The sequence below is a fragment of the Pezoporus flaviventris genome, unplaced genomic scaffold, assembly GCF_033815535.1.
Source record: "Pezoporus flaviventris isolate CSIRO_AGI_PZ_B2104156 unplaced genomic scaffold, CSIRO_AGI_Pfla_v1 ptg000036l, whole genome shotgun sequence".
NCBI classification, from domain to species: domain Eukaryota; kingdom Metazoa; phylum Chordata; class Aves; order Psittaciformes; family Psittacidae; genus Pezoporus; species Pezoporus flaviventris.
In genome coordinates this window covers 34,738,086-34,758,088 of record NW_026892584.1, presented here as the reverse complement: position 1 = coordinate 34,758,088, position 20,003 = coordinate 34,738,086, and the positions used below count along the sequence as shown (strand labels likewise).

The 20,003-nt window shown below is 38.8% G+C and overlaps 1 protein-coding gene across 12 annotated transcripts in view; it reads right to left on the bottom strand.

Moving 5' to 3' along the window:
• Window positions 1–20,003, bottom strand: part of UNC79 (unc-79 homolog, NALCN channel complex subunit) — a 119,826-nt gene that overhangs the window by 72,623 nt on the left and 27,200 nt on the right. For 11 of the 12 annotated variants that reach the window (XR_009745173.1, XM_061463853.1, XM_061463855.1 and 8 more), the window contains 17 exons: window positions 18,194–18,282; window positions 17,031–17,071; window positions 15,720–15,748; window positions 14,480–14,709; window positions 13,978–14,149; window positions 13,136–13,366; window positions 11,029–11,219; window positions 10,071–10,194; window positions 8,696–8,836; window positions 7,096–7,317; window positions 6,285–6,512; window positions 4,575–4,716; window positions 4,082–4,161; window positions 3,851–3,999; window positions 2,692–2,849; window positions 2,173–2,354; window positions 224–425 (listed from right to left, as the gene is read on the bottom strand). Coding sequence is in view for 11 of the 12 variants with exons in the window: in XM_061463853.1 (XP_061319837.1) it covers window positions 224–425; window positions 2,173–2,354; window positions 2,692–2,849; window positions 3,851–3,999; window positions 4,082–4,161; window positions 4,575–4,716; window positions 6,285–6,512; window positions 7,096–7,317; window positions 8,696–8,836; window positions 10,071–10,194; window positions 11,029–11,219; window positions 13,136–13,366; window positions 13,978–14,149; window positions 14,480–14,709; window positions 15,720–15,748; window positions 17,031–17,071; window positions 18,194–18,282 (2,611 nt within the window). In the remaining variant the exon portion in view is untranslated. The remainder of the gene's footprint in view (window positions 1–223; window positions 426–2,172; window positions 2,355–2,691; window positions 2,850–3,850; window positions 4,000–4,081; window positions 4,162–4,574; window positions 4,717–6,284; window positions 6,513–7,095; window positions 7,318–8,695; window positions 8,837–10,070; window positions 10,195–11,028; window positions 11,220–13,135; window positions 13,367–13,977; window positions 14,150–14,479; window positions 14,710–15,719; window positions 15,749–17,030; window positions 17,072–18,193; window positions 18,283–20,003) is intronic. The other variant, XM_061463857.1, reaches the window with a different exon arrangement.

Genomic DNA, 20,003 nt, shown 5'->3' with positions numbered 1-20,003 from the left:
CCTTTGCATCCCTTTGAAAAGACAAAGAGAAAGGTTAAAAACAAACCTGGAAAATACCTTTTGCATCTTTTAAATTTTAAATCACTCCCAAATACTCAAATGCAGGGTCATATCTTTAAATAAGAATATTTGGGAGTGACCTACATCTTTCTCAGACCCTTGCAGGCAGCTGAAATTCCAGAAGCTGATAAAAGGAAATCAGATTGATTTAGACTCTGCTTACTTGTTGGGAAAGGGAATTCTTTGTTGCAGTCCAGATGAAGCTGTGCTTCCAGAGACAAGGTCTCAAAGCGATTCACAAAGAACTCCCAGCTCAAAGCTGGAATATCTGCTTTTAGAAAATGAAGTAGCAAAAGCTTACTAAGAATCGTGGGCCTGTCTTTGACAACTGTGTCAAACTGGAAATCAAGGCAGAGGCAAAGACCCTAGATGAGAAAAAAAAAAAAAAAAGGATGTGAAAACTTAAAGCATTTTTTTAAAGCAAGGGGAGCTCAAACCTCCCTTTGTTAATTCTGTTAATTAGTACAGGATAAAGGTTTAGGATAAAGATTTAGGATTTAGCATAAAGGTTTAGGTTTAGGATAAAGGTTTAGCTCATTTTTCTTGCCAAGGCCTTTAAATCAGAACTAATGCTACTGAAAGGCCTAGAGCACAAGTGTTATGAGAAATGGCCAAGGGAACTGAGGTTGTTAGTGTGAGGAAGTGAAGGCTCAGGGGAGATCTTATCGCTTTCTACAACTGCCCGAAAGGAGGTTGTAGCGAGGTGAGGGTCGGTCTCTTCTCCCAGGTAACAACTGATAGGATGAGAGGCAATGGCTGCAAGCTACCCTAGGGGAGGTTTAGACTGGATATTAGGAAAAATTCCTTCACAGAAAGAGTTGTCAGGCATTGGAACAGGCTGCCCAGGGAAGTGGTGGAATCACTGTCCCTGGAAGTGTTCGAAAACACATGCAGACAATGCCCTCAGTGACATGGTTTAGTGGTGGACTTGGTAGTCCTGCAGTAATGGTTGGAGTTGTTGATCTTAAAGGTCTTCTCCAACCTAGTTAATCCTATTATATCAATGAAGAAGTAAGGTAATTAAGGAGATAAACGAACATCATATTTAGAATGTAAAATGTGCTAAGATTTTGAGGAACACAAAGGTATACATGCAAAGTTCTGTCCTACTGCACATTTGGTACACAATATCAAAGTATTCTCTTCACACAACCCTGCCTGAGAAAAAGTTTATATTTAGGCAACTGAATCAAACTCTTTATTACAAAATGTATGAATCACCAAGCCCAAACAGAGGAAGAAAGATTATGTGGTGAAGTGTATCAGAAGTGCTTTGCCTCAAAATGGTTCTGTATTTAATTTACACTAGAATTTTGGGTGTACTTTCAAGACCTATATTTAAGAAAACCCACACATTAAATACACAAATGCCATATACTGGTAACAGCCTCAGTTAATTCAAGTTCTTGGGAAACTATTTTGAAAAGGCACTACATGGAATAAAGCTATCAGGTATTAACAGCTTTTTACAGGCAGTAACACTGAACTTTTTAAAATATATATTCATGCTATTCTCCAGAAAACAAGAACTGGAGTTGTGTACTATCAGAATATTTTTTCTTCAGTCTTGCTTGTATGCATAGGCTCTGATCACTTTCATATCTGCTTAGTTTTAGTCATGCGAATCCTGATTGGCAGGGTCTCTGGCATGCTTAAAATTACATGCCTAAGTAAATCTTTAAAAGATAAAGACCATGTTTGAAATACATCTTCTCACTGTCAGCTCAGCAGGGCATCATAAGACTTTTTTTCTTTTTTTTTTTGATTGAAAAATGTCAACAAATTTTAACATCATAAAAAACATTTACAGCTTTCTATGATAGCAGTTCAAGCGCAACAGTAATTTTTTGCAGCCATCAAAATTTTTACAGTTGGACTCAATGATCTTAAAGGTCTTTTCCAACCTAAATAATTTTATGACGCTAAGTTGGGGCTAGGACAGTACCATTTCCCGTGGCTATTCTGCACATACGTCAATTACCAAGAACCATATGGCTTGCCTAAAGAAATGTCAACAGTAGCCATGATGCTGTACAGCTGAATGGCTTTGAACTTTAGGTGAAAACCCAGATTCCTGTTTGAATATATTTTTTCCCCACATAAAGAACTTACCTGTAAAGCTGGCCTCTTTATAGTGTCAAGTAACAGCCCAGCTCTTGTAGCTACTGCTGGGTTGACATCTTCTACAGCAGTCAGGAAACAGCAGAATGCATGAGCCAAAGAGTACTTCAGTAGGTGGTTTTTTGTCACGGAGTGAATATCCAAAAATCTGCACAACACAGCCACCTTCTCCACTGTAGCAGCCATGTCCCCAGACAAAGTAAATATGCATATTAATTTAGGCAGTGGCTTCTTTATGTCCTGATAAATATACATTGTTTCAAAATATGCACATCTGAGAAAGCACCAACAAAAAAGTTGGCAAGTGCTGTAACTTTGATTTTGACTATCCAAAACGTCTCATGTTCTCTATTTTACTGTACTGTTGTGCCATTGTTTTGTAGCAGACTATACTCCCTAAAGCAGCAAAAAGATAATAATTTATTATAGGTCTCCTCAGTTACAGGAGAGAAGGCTCTACCTCTCTAGCGAAGCAACAAAGAGCAAACAGTATACATTTCTCAGGCCTACCTGCTTCAAATCTCATCTTCCAATCTTTGCTGTTGAAATTGCTGTTTATGATTGTCCAGAAAATGTCAGCTCCATGGGGAAGTGAAAGTGCATGGAGAAGAAGGGGGACTGCCAAGGAAGAAAGCTGAGAGAACTCAGACTTCACAACTCCCCATAAGCTGGAAAGACCAAAAGAGCAAGGCTGCTTATAAAAACACCTGACATCCTTTCTTCTAAATATCTACACTGTGTTGTTGGTGGGAATGCACTTTTCATGAAAATCTGCATGAGCCATCTCAAGCATTTATGGGAATATCACCAGGTTGCAGTTTTTCTTGAAAATCCAGGTTGAAATATTCCAGATTTTACAAGAGTTGCCCTAATTCAAGGCACAACTGTCATGGAACATAATCTGTGCTGTGATTTAACAATTTCAGTACAACAAGCTTCAGTACATAAGCTACATGAACTGTCTTGGCACCATGAATCACGTGCAGCCACAAATGACTAAGATGTCGGCTGTTCACAATTTGCTGGTATTTAGCTTCAGGACAGATTCTCCAGTCTACTAAAACCCTACAGTCTCAGGAGATATTCAGTGAAATTGATACAGAGCAGATGTAAGCACTGATGAACACCATAGGCTGATATTAATTCAGTGAGTTTTCTGCAAAAGTCGCTTTCTCCAAAGAGAATCTGAAAACGAAAATTTCAATCCAATTCACTCTGATTCTAAATAAAAAACTTCTTTTACCTCCTAAAAATAAGGTTCAACACTGTTCTCTCAGCTGTAATGCTAAAGCCCTATAAATAGTGTGCCTTTCTCTACGTCACCCTTTGTTATATTTTGTAGAGTCAGGGAAGATACTTCAGTCTCAGCCAATGCTATTACTCAATATGAGAAACTCTGACTCACTGCAAAGAGTGGTGTATGACAGAGTAGCTATGATGGACAATGCAAGGTACCCTGGGTTCACAAGCAACTTCTTAATTAGCCTGTGCAATGTGCCCTTATACAGTTATTTAACCTTTACACACTTCCCTAGCACCCTTTGTTAATTTGCAAATTCTTTGATGCCAACAATGAATGTATAAACCTGCAAATTCTTTGGTGCCAACAATGAAGGTATAGCTGCAGAACCAAAAAAGCATGAAGACAACATGTGTGGTAAAAACCTACCTTGCAATCAGCATGCGATCTTGAATATATGCAAGAAATTGTGGATGGTCCTTTCTTGCTATATACAGGCATTCCCCATGAAGACACAGGATCTTCAGACAGTTCAGCATATTAAAAAGAATGTCTGGTTCTTCAAACCTTGACATTTCCTGTGTAAGTAGATGTACTATTCTCAACACAATGACACCACAACAAAAAATTCAAGCTAAACAAACAAGAAATCGACGTTACCTGTAATATTGTATATATGAGCTTCAAGGTAACTGGAAGTTGCTGATAACAAAATTTTCTTTCTGTGTCATTTTTTATCGCTGTTAAAAATGTAAGTGACATAAAATGTTGTTAAAAGTCTCTCATTTGTGGATTCAGAAGAAAAAAAAGAATGTTACAGTGATGAGAAAGAAATTAATTCTAGCCACAGTAACCCTGCAGTCAGTAAAGTTACAACAGTACACAATTTGGCATGTAATGGTTTTGTTACTTTATATGTTAAAAATGCCAAGATAGCCAACGCTTTTTTTGAGAGAGAGTCACAGTTGCATTCAACAAAAATACAGCCTTCCTATTTAATTAATATGTCGAAAGAATTAAACGCATGAGAAAAAAGTGACCATGCACTGTTGGACTTGAAAGACTGATCAGAACCTTGTATTCTATATTGAGTAGAATAAAAAATTCATTTAAAGCCTTCCTGAAACACCCAACCTCCTCACCCTCCACCTACCAGCATTTTCTGCTGTCTCTGTGTGATTTCCTGGGTTTTCTCCATGTTTTGGTGCTGATTTATCCTCCTCTTCTCCTTCAGTTCCTATAATAAACTCAGGTCTAGTATACAGAAGACTATCCTCGAGGTTATCTGTGGGCTCCTTTAAGAATATAATAAGTTAAATTTGTTTCTTGATGTTATCTAAATACATAAGGCCACATCCTGCAGTATAAGTTACATCTGGTGTAGTAATCCTAGCTCAAATGAGGTAGAAACTGTCTAGTTCCATGTACACTTGTACATTCAAACCAGATGCATATCTAAAATTCTGTATCAGCAAATGTATACTGACAAGACTATGTTTCAAACGTGGATCATTTAACAGAAACCATATTGGAGCTGAGGTGGACCCAATCACAGGGCCACGGTTTCATGAAACTCAGCATCCTTGCCTCAGAGGAGTAAACAGACAGGAGCAGAGCATGTTTCGTACATTACTGTGGAGTTACAGGCTTAGATGGAGGAACTACCTCAATCACTTTTACACTGAAAAAGGGACCAGGCTGGTGTTACTTCTGCCTGTGGCCAGAAGCTCAAGCTTGCAGGCTGGCATTGTGACCTTCATGTTATAAATCACAAGGTGGATCTTAGAAATGGTACCACACCCCAGTACCCAAAAGACAGCACCACTTGCACCTCATCTGGCACCACCAAGGCAATAAGATGAGTGGCAATGGGCATACTCAACCATGGGAAGTTTCACCTGAACATGAGGAAGAACTTCACTGTGAGGGTGACTGAGCATTGGAATAGTTGCCCAAAGAGGCTGTGGAGTCTCTTGCCCTGGAGATATTCAAGAGCCATCTGGACACAGTCCTGAGCAATGTGCTCTCCAGTGACCCAACTAGAACAGGGAGGATGGACTAGATGACCTCCAGTAGTCCCTTCCAACCTCAACCTTTCTGTGATACCTACTATTAGTACATGCATTCAAATGGAATTCTGAAACCGTTACACATCAATGACATCACTATGCCCACCAGCGAAAAGAAAATTACTAATAAATCCTGCTACTACCATGCACCAGCAAATGAGCACTCAGAATAAGGGTAACAATGCTGTCTTCTGAACCATCAGATAGCACAGTTATGTAAAACAGACATGCAGCTTAAAATAAATTCTTCACACCACAGGTAATGTTTCAATTCCTCTGCAAAGCTACAGAGGACTTCGATGATAACTACTGATTGGAAAGTACATACCTGTGTCTAATAAAGTTGGATTCTCAACCTGAAGTATATTGTTTGTCAGCAATGCTCAGCATTTTCAACCATTAAACACCAATTACGGCTTACTCATTTGACAACTGACTCACTCAAAATCATTAATCATTTCAAAATATCCACACTTAGCTTTTAAAAGAAGAGGAAAAGCACTAAGTATTACTGTTTCCCATTTTGTCTAAGACACAGAGTCATAGCAGTGTCCTTTCAAAGTGAAACAGCACTTCAGTGTTGATGGGGGAAGAGATCATGCTGAATGAATGCTGTGTCCTTTGTATCAATTCAAACTTACAAAATTTTACAATTCAACTGCATTTTGCTTTACCTTCCCAAATCCTCCACACCAAAAGATTAGCACAGCTTTGCCCCCTTGTGCACAATGTAACAAGAACAATGAAGAAGAGTTTCAGCGCACGTAATATAGGCCCTTTCCTACTCTACTTACCACAAGCCTGATTTCTTCTTTTGGAGCAAGTTGTTCCAGCAGCTCAAAACCCAGCTGGTAACAGAGAACACTGGACTGACACAGACCACATTCAACTGCTTTTTCATCTTTCTGACAGGTGTGAGAACCACCCCAGGGTGCCTGGAACACATTGTTTATGATGGATATTATATCTTTTGAAATGCTGCTCTCTAAGCCCAAAGTGACACCATCATCCTGGAGTTCCATCTGAAACAGAGTGAAAAGAATATGGATCTACTATTTATTTAAGAGCCAGAGCACTAAGTATTTTGGCCCTGCTAGTGTTAGATTACAGTACTGGAAAGAATTTGAGAAAAACTGGAACTCATAATTTTTAATTGCCACTGGTGTTGAGGCACTAGCTTGAACAGCTAAAGTAGACAAAAAATTTCAAGTACAGGATCCACGAATTTTACCAGGAGACAGTCATCCAAAATACTTGACCTTAGATTCAGAATGTACAATGTAGCTACCCAAATATTATTAATCTAATCTAAGCCTATCAACAAGCCTCTGTTTCTAGTCTGCTGTAATAAACATATCTCCAAGGATAAGTTCCTTTCACTCATATGAGCTATCTAGCATGAAGGTATCTAACCTCTCTTCATTGAACATGAGCCTGTAACTCCTATACAGGTAAAGGCAGATGACAGTTGTATTGGGATTTAAATGTCTTATACTTCATGACAATCCCTTAACAGAAAGGGACTCAATACAGGATTAAAGAAAAAAAAGTGACTACAGAACTTCAGTGCCCATCTTAATGTGGGTGCTATTCTTCTGCAAGTACCTGCTTCAAGATGAGGTCAAACATCAGAATGAAGCAATTAAGATTCATTTCATCATCTTCACAGTCAAAATCAATTGTCTTTCCACTGGGGTGTCCAAAGTTCTTGAAAGGGCTGTGAAAAGGACTATGTACTGGACTCCGAAATGGGCTCTGGAAAGGGCTTGGGAAAGGACTCAGCATGGTGTGCTGAACTCTGCGCCCAGGGTCAGAAGCAATGCTTACCTGAAGACATAAAGAATTAAAATGCCAAAAATTACTGTTACGCATTTAAGTAATCTCATTCTATGCAAAACTGCAGAAAATGCAAGAACTTTGACAGCCTATTTACTTCTGTGGCTTTTTTGCCAAATCTACATGTATCCCTTAATGCCATTAAATGATAAAACATGATAGAAGCACAGGAATCATATTCTGCGCAGTTGTACACATCCTCTTAAGCTAAGTGGCTGACATCAGTCATCTTACTCCTACTAAGGAGGAATTTTAACATCATAAATTAAACATATAATTGGTGCAGGCAGTAAAGCAGCCATGAGGTTACAATGACCCACTCCATGATCCAGGGACACAAACTTCAATAGTAGGAGGCTAATAAAGGAGGCTACCTCAAGAGAACGGTGTAACTAAGGCTATACCAAAGATTCAAGTATCTGGAAATGAACTAAACACAATGGTAACGAGATGTGCATGTCTGCATTGATTTATGTCCACACCATAGCAGGCCCCCTAAAACGCCTTGAGAACTTCTCAGTATTGCAGGGAGATACACAGATAGATGACACATGAGGTCTACTTTCAGGACAGCTATGATCTGCAAGACCAGAGAGTAAATTTGTCCATTTTTTTTCCTGCTTATTTTAGAAGTAGCCATGGGCTAGGTGTGGGAGTGCTCTCTGGAGAACTACATCATAAACCAAGCAGACCACACATAAAGAAGCATCAACTGCTTAGACAGTAGTTTCTTACATCTAATCTGACCTTTCAAGCACTCTTGTTCCTGCTGTCCTTGAACCAGTTCATCCAAGACTACTGGGAAGTTAGTCACATCAGCCCAAGTATGTGTAGTGCCTACAGATTTGTACACATTTTCTCCCAGACCATAAGCCTTTGACAGACAACTTCAGATCAGTTTTTGCATCTCTTGGATGGGAAAAAATTAGGCAAGGAAAAAGAAATAAATTCTGCTTTGTCACCTTTCCAAAACATACCTCGGCCCACCAAATAGAATACAAAAGCTCAGAGTGACCAGTTATCCATACAACTTTTTGTTTACGGTTATTAATAGAAGGTGAAGAGAATGAAAATGGTTGGAAAAGATACCAAGAACTCTCCAAACGTATCCCAAACAAACCAGTTCACTAAGGAATTGCAGTTCCTATCTGAATTATCTTTACACTAACCATGTGGTAGAGAGGTACAAATTGAAGAAGTCATGGAAATTTTCTTCCATTTTTAAAGTGTAGGGTGTTTCCAGCCAAATGCCAATGTCATATTGAAAGATGACTTTTTAATGCTTCACATGCATTCTATTAGGAATTCTGTTCTAAGCAAAACAAAAATCAAAACCAAAACCAAACCAACCAGTATAAATAATAGTTACCCTCCGAGCTGCAATGCTTCCCACCAGTTCACTAACTCTGGATTTTCTTTGATTTGCTAACTCTTTTACAGAATTAACTCCATCAGAAAACATGCTGATTAGTAACTGAAGAGGAACAACAATGTCTAGTTCAGATAACACCTGAGGAAAAACAATAAATAAAAAAGCATGAATTTCAAGTTTAATCAAAAATGGCCATCTACTTTATAAGCATCTTTATCATCTGATCCTCAATTTCATCAAATTCAATGCATTTAATTTTGGGACTCAATAAGATCAGCTACAAGTTTTGATTTCTGTTAGAATCAGGGCAAAAGAGAACTGGCAAAAAAAAGGTATTTTCAAGGTACTTCTTGGCATGGGCTTGGTGCGCCTTGAGATCAATTTTATGCACAAACACACAGGGATGTGAGGTTGTTGCACAGAAGTATTTCTGTAAACTAAAACTACCAACACTTGGGTGAGTATCTATTTACTGTATTTATTATTAGTTAAAAACGAATTCCTGTATTTGTTCTAAGAATCCAGTCAGAATCACCGGTGCTAACATAGTAACAGGATGGTTATCTGCAAATCACTGAGGGAGTGTTCATCATCTATTTTGTCACCAACACTCGGGCAAACATGAGCTCATTGATATTTGTCTTTAACTGTTAGTAGGTCAAGAAAAACCTAAAAAACTCAGACTTTACTTGAAAACTCTGCAAACCTGAAAATTGCTACAGTCATCACGTAAATTGGTCTTTGCAGAGGCTCAGCCAAAATAATCCTCAGCAGAAGTGATACTGAAGAACACTTCAGTGGTGAAGAAGGTATTATTCTGAGGTGCTATGGAAAATTTCAAACCCTTTTGAATTCACTGCCCCCAGCCGACGTGATTGTTCCTGTAGCTTTTGAATACAAACACTGGGTCAATGCCAGCTCTGTGAGCAAATACAGCACAAAAGGACCAGAGCAGCAAACCTTGGTGTGTACAGAGCTAGTCTAAATCCAGTTATTTGCATGTGGGAACAACTACAGCTGCTTCTGGAGTCTGGAATTAATTTTGGAATCTACAGACCAAACTCTGTGGAGACTAAAAACTACTGCTGGCAAAAAGTCAGACAGCTGAACGGTCCTAAAGACACAACTCACATTCAAAGGCAAAAGGAACTTCCAGGCTTCCATTACATTGCCATGATGGGCTAAGAACATAAAACTTCCTGGGATTTGTCTACCAACCATCCTTATGCTGAAGCTAAGTAAAGAGCAGAAAGGTCCCATGATGCTTGGAAAAATGGCTTCCCCACTCTTCTGAAACCGGGACACACACACCCTTTCATTTTTCCAAAATCATAAGCTGCTTCAGCATGACTTGTGAAGAAAGGACACTTACATGCAGCCAAAGCAATGCTTGCTCTTGCACAGAGGATGGATACCCTGTGAATCGACAGCTAATGAAGCCGAACATCTCCTCCATGGAGAATGGGAGAGGGCAAAGTTCAGTGTCAAACATTTTGCTGAAAAGCAGAACAGAAATACATCACTGAGTTACCATGGCATGCACTGGGGGAGATACCACACAAAACTGGCAGCAATCTCTCTACCAGAACTGATGATGCTTCTGCGATCTTACTTGCATCCTCACTCTCCACAGGAGTTGAGCTAGGCTGCTGATACCACCTGTCCTAACTGCACAAGGTCATCTCTGAATTTGGCGATGCACCTGAAGAATTTACCTCACATATTATGCTCAGTTTCATTTGATAGCAGTATCTTTTTCAACATCCAATGTAAAAATTGGAAAATTTTTCATCTCACCACTCTTCCACTATTCTGTGTTTACACTAAAACAGTTTACATCAATACTTCCAAATATAAATTTATAAGACAGTGTGAAGTTTTATTGTCAAAGGCCTACAGTAGAAATGAAATTATGACTCAGACAGCTACCAGCTTATTCTGGTGTTTTCTTTGCTCAGTGGGGGGAAGATATTAACTAAATCAATACAAATAATCACTCTTTCAGTGCCAGCTCTATTAAAACTCAAAATTTCTCATCAACAGCTGGCCAGGAGAAGAAAGATGCTTCTTCTACCATGTTGCAGAAAACCACTGAAAATATGCCTTGCTCACAGCAAAGAAGCCTGCATGTAGTTGGCTCTTGAGAATATCAGGAGCAATAAAAGGAAGCTTCCCCAAAGCTTCAGTGCTTTAGTCTAAACATGTTATAAAAAACTCAGAAGCATTCACTCATTGCTGTCTACATTTTTGTTGTCACAATCTTATCAGGCTAAAACTCTCAACAACCAACATAAGCAATGACAGAATGGTTCCTACATATGTTTACATACCTCAACACTTCCCGGAACTCTTTCAGTTGATTATCAGGCACTTCCATCCTTATAGCTTCCAACCACTCTGGCATGATACATTCCCACACCGGCTGGTTTATCACATTGTATGGAATCAAGCAAAGGATTCGATTTAGTCCTTCTTTTAATTGGGTCACAGCACTACACGATTTGTCCCAGTATCCACCAACCTGTGGGCATTTCCAGGAATCATACTGATGAATGATACTTCTAGTCCCTATAACTTGCCCAACACCATAAATTGATTCAGCATGTTGTACCCAGGAAATTAGGGGGAATTTAGAATTCAGCCATGGGGATTGTATTGGTGTCTTCCTCTCTTAACTGACCCACAATACACAAAAGCACTGTCCAAGATTTAGATGAAGTTTGCTCACTTTCAGGCCGTAATGCAGTGTAATCTCTCATTACTTACAGTTCTCAACACAGGACAGATTTCTCTGGTCAAACTTGCATCTTCAGTTATCTGCTCTGGGCAACTTGTTACAGTGCTGGGTCTTTATTTTTTATTTTATACCTTGGTTTGCACCAGCTATTCTTTTGTGCTTGCTTGTTTGGGTTTTTTTTTGAAGGAAGGTTTCAAGGGATGGAAGCCAAAAGATATATTTTTTAAGTAAATAAGTAACTGGCCTACGGAGATTAATTATTCTAACTGACCTCAGCTCATCTCTGCTGTTCCTGACTAATGGCTGTAGAGATGCCTGCTGTTTTGGCAACAACAACTGGCAATCTCAGCCAACAAACTGTTTTTTCTCCATTCATCACAGGTAATTTCATGGTTGTTTGTCTTCATGTTCTAGTGAACCCTTGCACATCTAGCAAGTTGCCAGTCTAGTCTTAAGTATTGCAGTGGGGATAATAAAACTCAAAAAAGGGGCTGGACCCAAGACAAGATAAAGATCTATAACAGTTTACAGCATGAGGTTCCATTCTTCCTTCTCCCTATAGCCTCAAAGCCCTGGTCTCTATTCTTCAGTTCTAATATTCAATGCACCCATCCACCTATCAAATTCCTTCAGTTGCCCTCCAGTCTTCCGAGAGCCAGGTGCATCTTCAGAGCAATGATGTGATGACACATACACATACTGGTCTGCACACAAACAGCAAATCCCATATATTAGGTCATGAAAGACCAATGGATTCACACTTCATACCTGATGATGTAATGTAACACATTAAGTCTTTACTGCCTTTCCTTGTCTAGTCACTTAATTTTTAAAAACAAAACTAACATGTCCTCTGGACATCTGACATAAGAGGGTCACAAAATCGAAGTCTTAGAAAAGCACATGTGGTATACTTGGCAGTGATAAATGAGGAAGAAGTCTTAAATCCCTCACAACAATAAAGTTCCTATTTTCATGATGATGTTTCATTTTCTATAGGGGAACAATCACATGCCTGACTTTACTACCCAGGTTAAGTGACGAGTTCTACTTCACAATTAATGGACAGAAAGAAGGACTCTTTCTAGAACTGACTGCAGCAATAGTCCCACCTAGGCACCCTGAATGACCTTCCAGATAAAACTTTTTCTCTCCATCAGCAATAAGGCAAACCATAGCAGACTAGTCTCTTCACTGAGACATTTAAATTAGGTATCTGAAGGTACCTACAGGTAAGTATAGGGCATCAGTATGCCCAGAGTTTCTTTCAATTAAAACTGTGTAATGTCATAAACCTTAATTCACAGATGCAGAGATAAAAGTATGCAAAGAACAGAGAAACATTAGTAACGCAGACTAGTAAAGGACAGGTTTATATCTGGGAGCAGACAAATGATACCTTTTACTAAAGAAAAGCTTGGGCGCTTCAATGGTGTACTGGAAATGTGTAGTTAGCAAAGATGTATAGCATCTTTCAAGACCTATAACATTCTTCCAACCTGTCTTCACATTACCATAAATAATTCCCAAGCTCTTAAGACAGTAAAACTAGAAAAGCTATGAAGAGGAAAAATTCCTGAACTGTACTGCTCCCTCAACCACTGAGATTCCTTTTGCCTTGACACAGCTGAGGGAGAAAGTCTTTACACTTGAGACTTTAATCGCTGTGTCAAAGGAACATTCAGATAAATTATTCTTACCCTGGCAAACTCCATTGGTTTAGGAAGGAGGCACATAACCATGACATCAAACCGGACATCACAAACAGTCTTCAACCACTTAGTAACAAACTGGGGTTTGAGCTTTTCAACCAGGCTACCAACTTCATCATCCATCATGTAAGCTGTAGAGTGAAACCACTGGAACACCATGCTAACCAGCCTTGCTAAACTCTCTGTGGGTGTATTCTCACTGGGAGTGCAAAGGCTCACCTGGAAGACAGAAATACAAATCCAGTTTCATTTCTAGAACTAAAGGTCCCAAATTGTTTCTGTACTATATTTTGCATATTCTCAAAAGATACAAGGATGCAGATTAGACAGAAGACAAATGAGCTGAGCAGTTTTAAGTAGGGTTTGGCACAGGACAATTGACAAAATACTTCCAAACCAGAAAACAGCAATAGAGGAAAAAGGCAAGCACTGAACTCTTTCTTAGTTTCAACACTGAACGTATCAACACAGAATGTTTTGACAAACTGAAACATTTTGGTTTGAACTTTAGAATTCCTTTTCATTTGAAAAGTTAATATAAAGGCTGGTAAAATATATGATACATATATACGTATATAGAGAGGCACCTGTAGGCAGAAGATGGTGGCACAGAGAAAGTCAATTAAAAAAAACCTCAGAGTGAATAATTCTGTTATACACTCTAAAAGGACTCGAGGGCAGTCAGAAACTCCACCCAAACTAGTTCTGAAATATTGAAGTCTGACAGCTTCACAGAACTCCTTGCGGGGGGTGTGGGGCAGGGAGGAGAGAAAAAATTGAGGCTTCAAAAAGAAAAGGGAAGGGAAGCAAGAGGAGCAAGAATTTCTCACCAAGAACCAGATTCCAAACTGGCTCAGGAGGCGTTGATCATGCTTGTCATCATCTTTATTATCAAAGTCTGTGTTGTCCAGGGAATGATGGGAAGAGGAGAGGCCCATCTGTCTCCTGCGGTTGAGTTCATGCTCCCTCTGCTCAGCATGAAACTCTGCTTCCTTCAGCAAGCTATAAAACAAGCCTGTGGTCAGTGAATGCAGCTTTCCTGCCCTGGATAGTTATCTGATCAAGAATAACCAGAGGTTAAGGCATCAGACGTCATCATTTTCCTGACAACAGTAATAATATAACATCAAATTCTAGGAATCGAGGCTGACTTCTTCCATGAGAACAACACTCACTCTTGCTAAAGCAGCACGAGTTCAGCATCCCTGCTCTGAATTCATCCTGGTGAAACTAGAATTAACTAGAATTAACTTGCACAAGATCTGCAGGCTACATTTACATGAAAGCCTGATCCTGCTTTACATGTTGATGCCTCACAAGCTGCCATATTACCTGATCACGGCTTCCACAGTACACACAAGCTCCTCTGCCCCACACTCCCGGGTATTGATAGGGGGTGGTGAGGTCTGATAAAGATGGGTTTCTGCAGCTGCCCCAACTTCACTGCTATGATGATTCGAATGGCATCTTTTGCAATAGCGCACTGGCCTGTTGCCATGGCGGCCACAGCAGCCCGCTGAGAAGCATGTGACAACAGCTCTTCTGACATGTGAACTACAGTTCTGGAAAACACAAAAGATTTTATCAGGACACAGGTATCAGGAACTGAAAACAGGGATGAGTCAGCACTGGGACACTGGCTCAAATGTGGGTCAATTCCAAAATCGCTATAAAGAAGCACACTGCATTCAAACTCCTGATGCTAAGTGTCACTGAACTTCCAGAAAGATGAGCTCAGCCCCAAATACTGGCCTGGATTTCGGTGTCATGACTGCTCTTCTTTTAGAGCAGACCAAACCAACATTTAAGTCATCAACTTCAGCTTTCTGGCTTGGAACAATCTTTAAAATTTAAAGTATTCTCTTACCCCCTTCTTACACCTCAGAATGCCTTCTTACATTACGTTAACAGGCAGATCCTTAGGAATGCAGTTAATGGTGCCACATCCATTTACACTACGTAAGGATCTACCTTATCATCCAAGGATGATAATCCAAGCCTCCAAAATATGCACTACCCTTATTTTTGACACGTGATAATCCAGCCCAACATAAAAGCTTTCTTTATCACATGAGATCTAGAATATGTTATTAAAACATACTAGCTGGTATGTATGGCAAGCAGATTCTTTTTGTCAGCAATCTTTTTAGACCCAAGCACCAAAGACTTTGAGTCCGTATTTTATAAAAAGCATAGTTTACAGTAGGATTTTTGTTCAATTTAGGAGCAATCCAAGACTTCAAGGAGATGAGAAAATATAAACAACACTTAGATTTTAAGTTAATCTCTTGCTCTATCCTCTTTATAACTGGAGTTACAGAATAAAAACCAAGCTGAACTGCATAATTGAATTGCATTACCAACTGCCACTTCAACAAAAGCCTACAACTTAAACAGCAGTTTTAACAAAAAGAAACCTTGCTGCTGAATTATTCCCATCCACCAACAAATGCATTCATGGATCAATTGTGAAAATCTGGAATGGCACAAAAAAGAATGCACCACATAGTAATGGAATGACACTACACACAACATCAAATCATGCCCCATTACACAAATGACTGAATCTTACCTTCTTCTGACATATAGCAGAAATTTCAGCTGTAAGAGGAAGGCATACAAAGCATCAATACAGAATGACGATCCTTCCATTTTACTATGGCAGCCATAGGATAATGGACTTGCTGCAAGGAAGTCTCTGAGGCTCAAGTTGTGCTTCCAAATATTATTGAAACCTCTGAGCTTGCTGGACTGCATGAGGTAGGACACTGTATACTTAGGCCTACTTGCTATTTCTACACTGAAATTTAAAAACAGCCTTCATGCATTAAGCATGGTGTGCTCTGCACCACAACCACCTTCTGCCTATGATTCTGCCTCACAACCAGGCACAACACTGTGGCACACTTGTAGGAGACATGGCTCGGATGTGCCTACACTTCCTGTGAAGGCTCTCAGGAGGAAAGATTAGTGAATATGGATGAACAATGTAGAAGCAGCCACTCTGCTGCCCATAACTCCACAGTAAAATGTTTGTGTGGCCCATGACTCCACAGTAAAATGTTTGCAGATTCAACCTTTAAGCAGTAGTTATTCAGTCTGTTGCCCTGGCAACACCTGATTCAATAAATGTAAGTGGCTGAAGAAGCACTTCCTTTAAGTAAATAAAACATTCTCAATATGGGTAAGATTTCAACTAAAAGGAGACAGCAAAAAAAAAAAAATCTCCACTGTTTAAGAACGTTCAGATTGCAGAACAAAGAGAAGAGTATCTTTGTTCTGTCCTTGAAAGAGTTATCTTAGAGAATATGTGACTGTCCTTGTAAACCCAGGAAACTTTGATTTGTGTGTCAACAGGCTCTGTCTGCATTCTGTAGATAATAAAATACCACACTCTCTCACTGGCCAAAGGACAACAACCGAATCAATGACTGGATCATTGAAAAATATCTTGTGTCCTTTTCTGGTATCCTTTACAGCCTTCTGCTCATAGAATACATTTTCAGAAGCTTTAAGAGTTTTTGAATCACTCAGGTTACTGGAAGAACTTGCCCCTTTCTTTGAACATCAGTGTGGACAAATACTTTTTAAAAATTTGGTCCCAAATGTGGATGCTTCAAAATTTGAAAATCTGTTCAACTGCTTTTAACATAAAGACTTGCATGCTACTTTAGATAGAAAATTATTCAGTTTTTCACGGTACTTAAGGACATAGGCAGTATTAAGTACAAACTAGTTTAAAGCACAAGTACTTTAAAGATAAAAAAAAAAATCCCTTAGAATAGAACATAGCATTTCAAGTAATACAGTATGCAGGAATATCAGTAAGCATAGGGTTGTGCAATTATGATTAGATTGTACCTACCCTTACAACACCTCTTACCTTGTGGTAGAAGAACGTCAATCAACCATTCACTGTGATCCCTACAAAAATCATATATCTAATTAGCTTTCAATTTTTTATTTATATATGCTTTTATTTCTGCACAAAGGAAATTTATCTAAACTAATGTGGTAGGACTGACATTATTTTGAAGCTGCTTTTTTACAAACATAGTTTCATAAACTGCAGACTGTTTTACACTACCTCTCTTTATTGTGCCTATCTTATTACAAAGGCCCATTTCACTGATGTTGATCCACCAAGTTCAAGGCTTTAAAAAATTACTTTTAAGGCATAAATTTATCAAACTAAAACAGCATGTGCTCATAAAGTCTGATGGCTAAGAAATGACAGTGAAGAACAACAGATGAAAATGGAAAATAAAATGTACCAGTATCATTTTCTGTGAGTCCCCTTAGAAGCTATGCTTCTACCAAATTAAATTACTTTTTTTCTGCAGCTTCAAATCAATGCTGACTTAAAAATCTAAGGTGAGATGTAATTGTTTTTTCTACAGTTGGTGTGATATAGAGGCGTCAAACTGGGGACAAAAAAATCCCACGTAGTTTCTGAACTATCTGTAATCTTGTCCATTTGAACTCATGACTGGAACTTCCCATAAGTATTAGTGTCTCTAATGTAATGCAAATCAAATTAGCATTTTTTAAATAAAAAAAGGAATGTGAGTTTAATTCATCTCAGGCTGGACAAGCCCGGACCAATTTCAATTCTTTACTCTATTGCTTCACAACACACCCTAGAGAATAATCTGAAATACAGGTAACAGAAAAGTTATGAAGTTTCTGTGAAAGAATGTTCATTGTAATATCCTGCTTTTAATGACAACTAAACGATGAGGACACAAAATGTTTCACAAGCAAAAGCTTGTATATTAATGAGGTTCCCATATCATAGTCAATGTATCCCACAGTATCCATTCCTTAACTTTAAAACTCATTGCAGCTAACTAGATGCAAATGCTGATCACGAAGGGTAAATTTCCGCAGTCCTTATTCATATTGAGTGGCAGTGTGCTCCATGTATTTCAACAGGATTATCTACATAAATTATATGCTAATCATACTGAAATAACGCCTAATTCCAAAGTTCTCAATTCTGAAGTCCAACTTACTTGATTATTTTCCAGCTCTTAATTTACCTACCCTGCAATTCTCTGGCTGCATTCTTCACAAAGATATAGGGGAGGTGGCTTATCCCCCAAAGCCACAGACAAGGATGGATCAATGCACATCTGAAACATACAAAAAAGAAAGAATTATAACATCTTGTTATTGAAGCTTGCTGAAAACATTCAACACATGCTAGGACAAACAATGCAACACAGTTTTGATGTATTAAGAACATTTAGTATTCTCAAAGATGGCACTCATGACCTGGCAGTACAGGATGTCAAATCATTTCTAACAAAGAGAGGGATGTAACAAATTGAGAGCCTAGAGGAAGAGAATAGCACATATTTCAATATCAGTATTATCACTCTGAAAGACAATTATGTTTTGTTATACATTTACATTGCATAGTCATGACAAACTTTCACTTTTTTTCTCTTTTTCCAAAGAGATAGTCACTTACAGGATCTGTTGCTTACGACAAGGTAATGTAAGTCTATATTTTTCTCTCTCAGTAACACCTCCTTCAGCAAAATCTAATTTTCAGTCACCATAGTTGTTAACTACACAGCTTAATTCCATTGACAGAATGAAGACTATGGACCTACAGTTCCCTTGGCTACGTAGGCCCAAACTTTGTCTTTCATTAGCTTTTATCCTTCCACATTAGCCAGTTACAGAAAAGTTACAGTTAGCAGCCACCAGTTTAAGTGTTTTGTACTATTTAAGGAAAAGCCAAGTAGTTTGCATAGACAATATCTTAAACACTTAAAGTATTTCTCCATTCAAGTGCAAAATCTTACTTATAGAGACAAATGCCTCTTCAAATGTTTCTCATTTTTGTAACCAAATTTACATTCATCTATCCAAGAAACAAGAGGCGGCACCTGCCAAAGTTAAGCTAAGAGATCATTGAAAAATATTCAGGTATTTCATCTGCAAAGCTTGGAACTGTAAATTTCATTGATATTTTGCTCTACTCAGTGATTAGTCTGAATCTAGTGATCACTACAGCATGAAGGAACACCTTCCAGCTCTTTTTTCCTATGAGAAGGGATCGTGGAGAATGACTGGAGTGGGCAGGAAAGTGTCCCTTGCAGGGCTTCTGAGATAGGTGTCACCATTATGCCCTATTAGTGGCTTGTAGAAAAGGCTTACTGAAGAACTGTTCAACTAACCTAATTATGTTAGCATATGAATTGATGCCAGGAGATCTGGTTTTCTCTACATATTTAACTCAAAACAAATCTAACTAATCTGTACACCTAACTGTAGTATGCTCTGGACTTGACATGTTGTTCTTGCCTCTGCCATCAAATTGCACTATGATCCCAGCCAAGCCATTTTACTGTTACCCTGTGTATAAACAGGAAAGATACCATTTACCTCCCTCAAAGAAGGGTGAAGAAGAGGTAAACCAAGATTTCCTATTTACTTTAGGACACATTCCAAGCAAAGGGTCAGTCAGAGTGGGTGCATCATTGTATGACCTTGCTCAAGATACTAAGGTGACCATGTACCCATGTAACTGACACGTTTCCTGTATATAGTAATATTTGTGCACATAATTACACACATAGGTGCTCAGGATAACATTTACGCGGATTAGCCAGAAGCTGGCTTACAATTTTTTAAAGTATTCTGCAACCATGCTCAAGTTTAATAACAAGAATTGGCTCACAATAGTTGGAGGAAACATCCCACTTTGCTTTAGGCAGCCAAAGAACATATTCATTAAGTTCTGGCCCCCTAGGTCTCAACAGGCTTTACTATTCCCTTAGCTCCTGCTCTTGGTCACCTGTACACAACCAGAGCATATGGCTGGGGTCAAAGCGCAACCTCC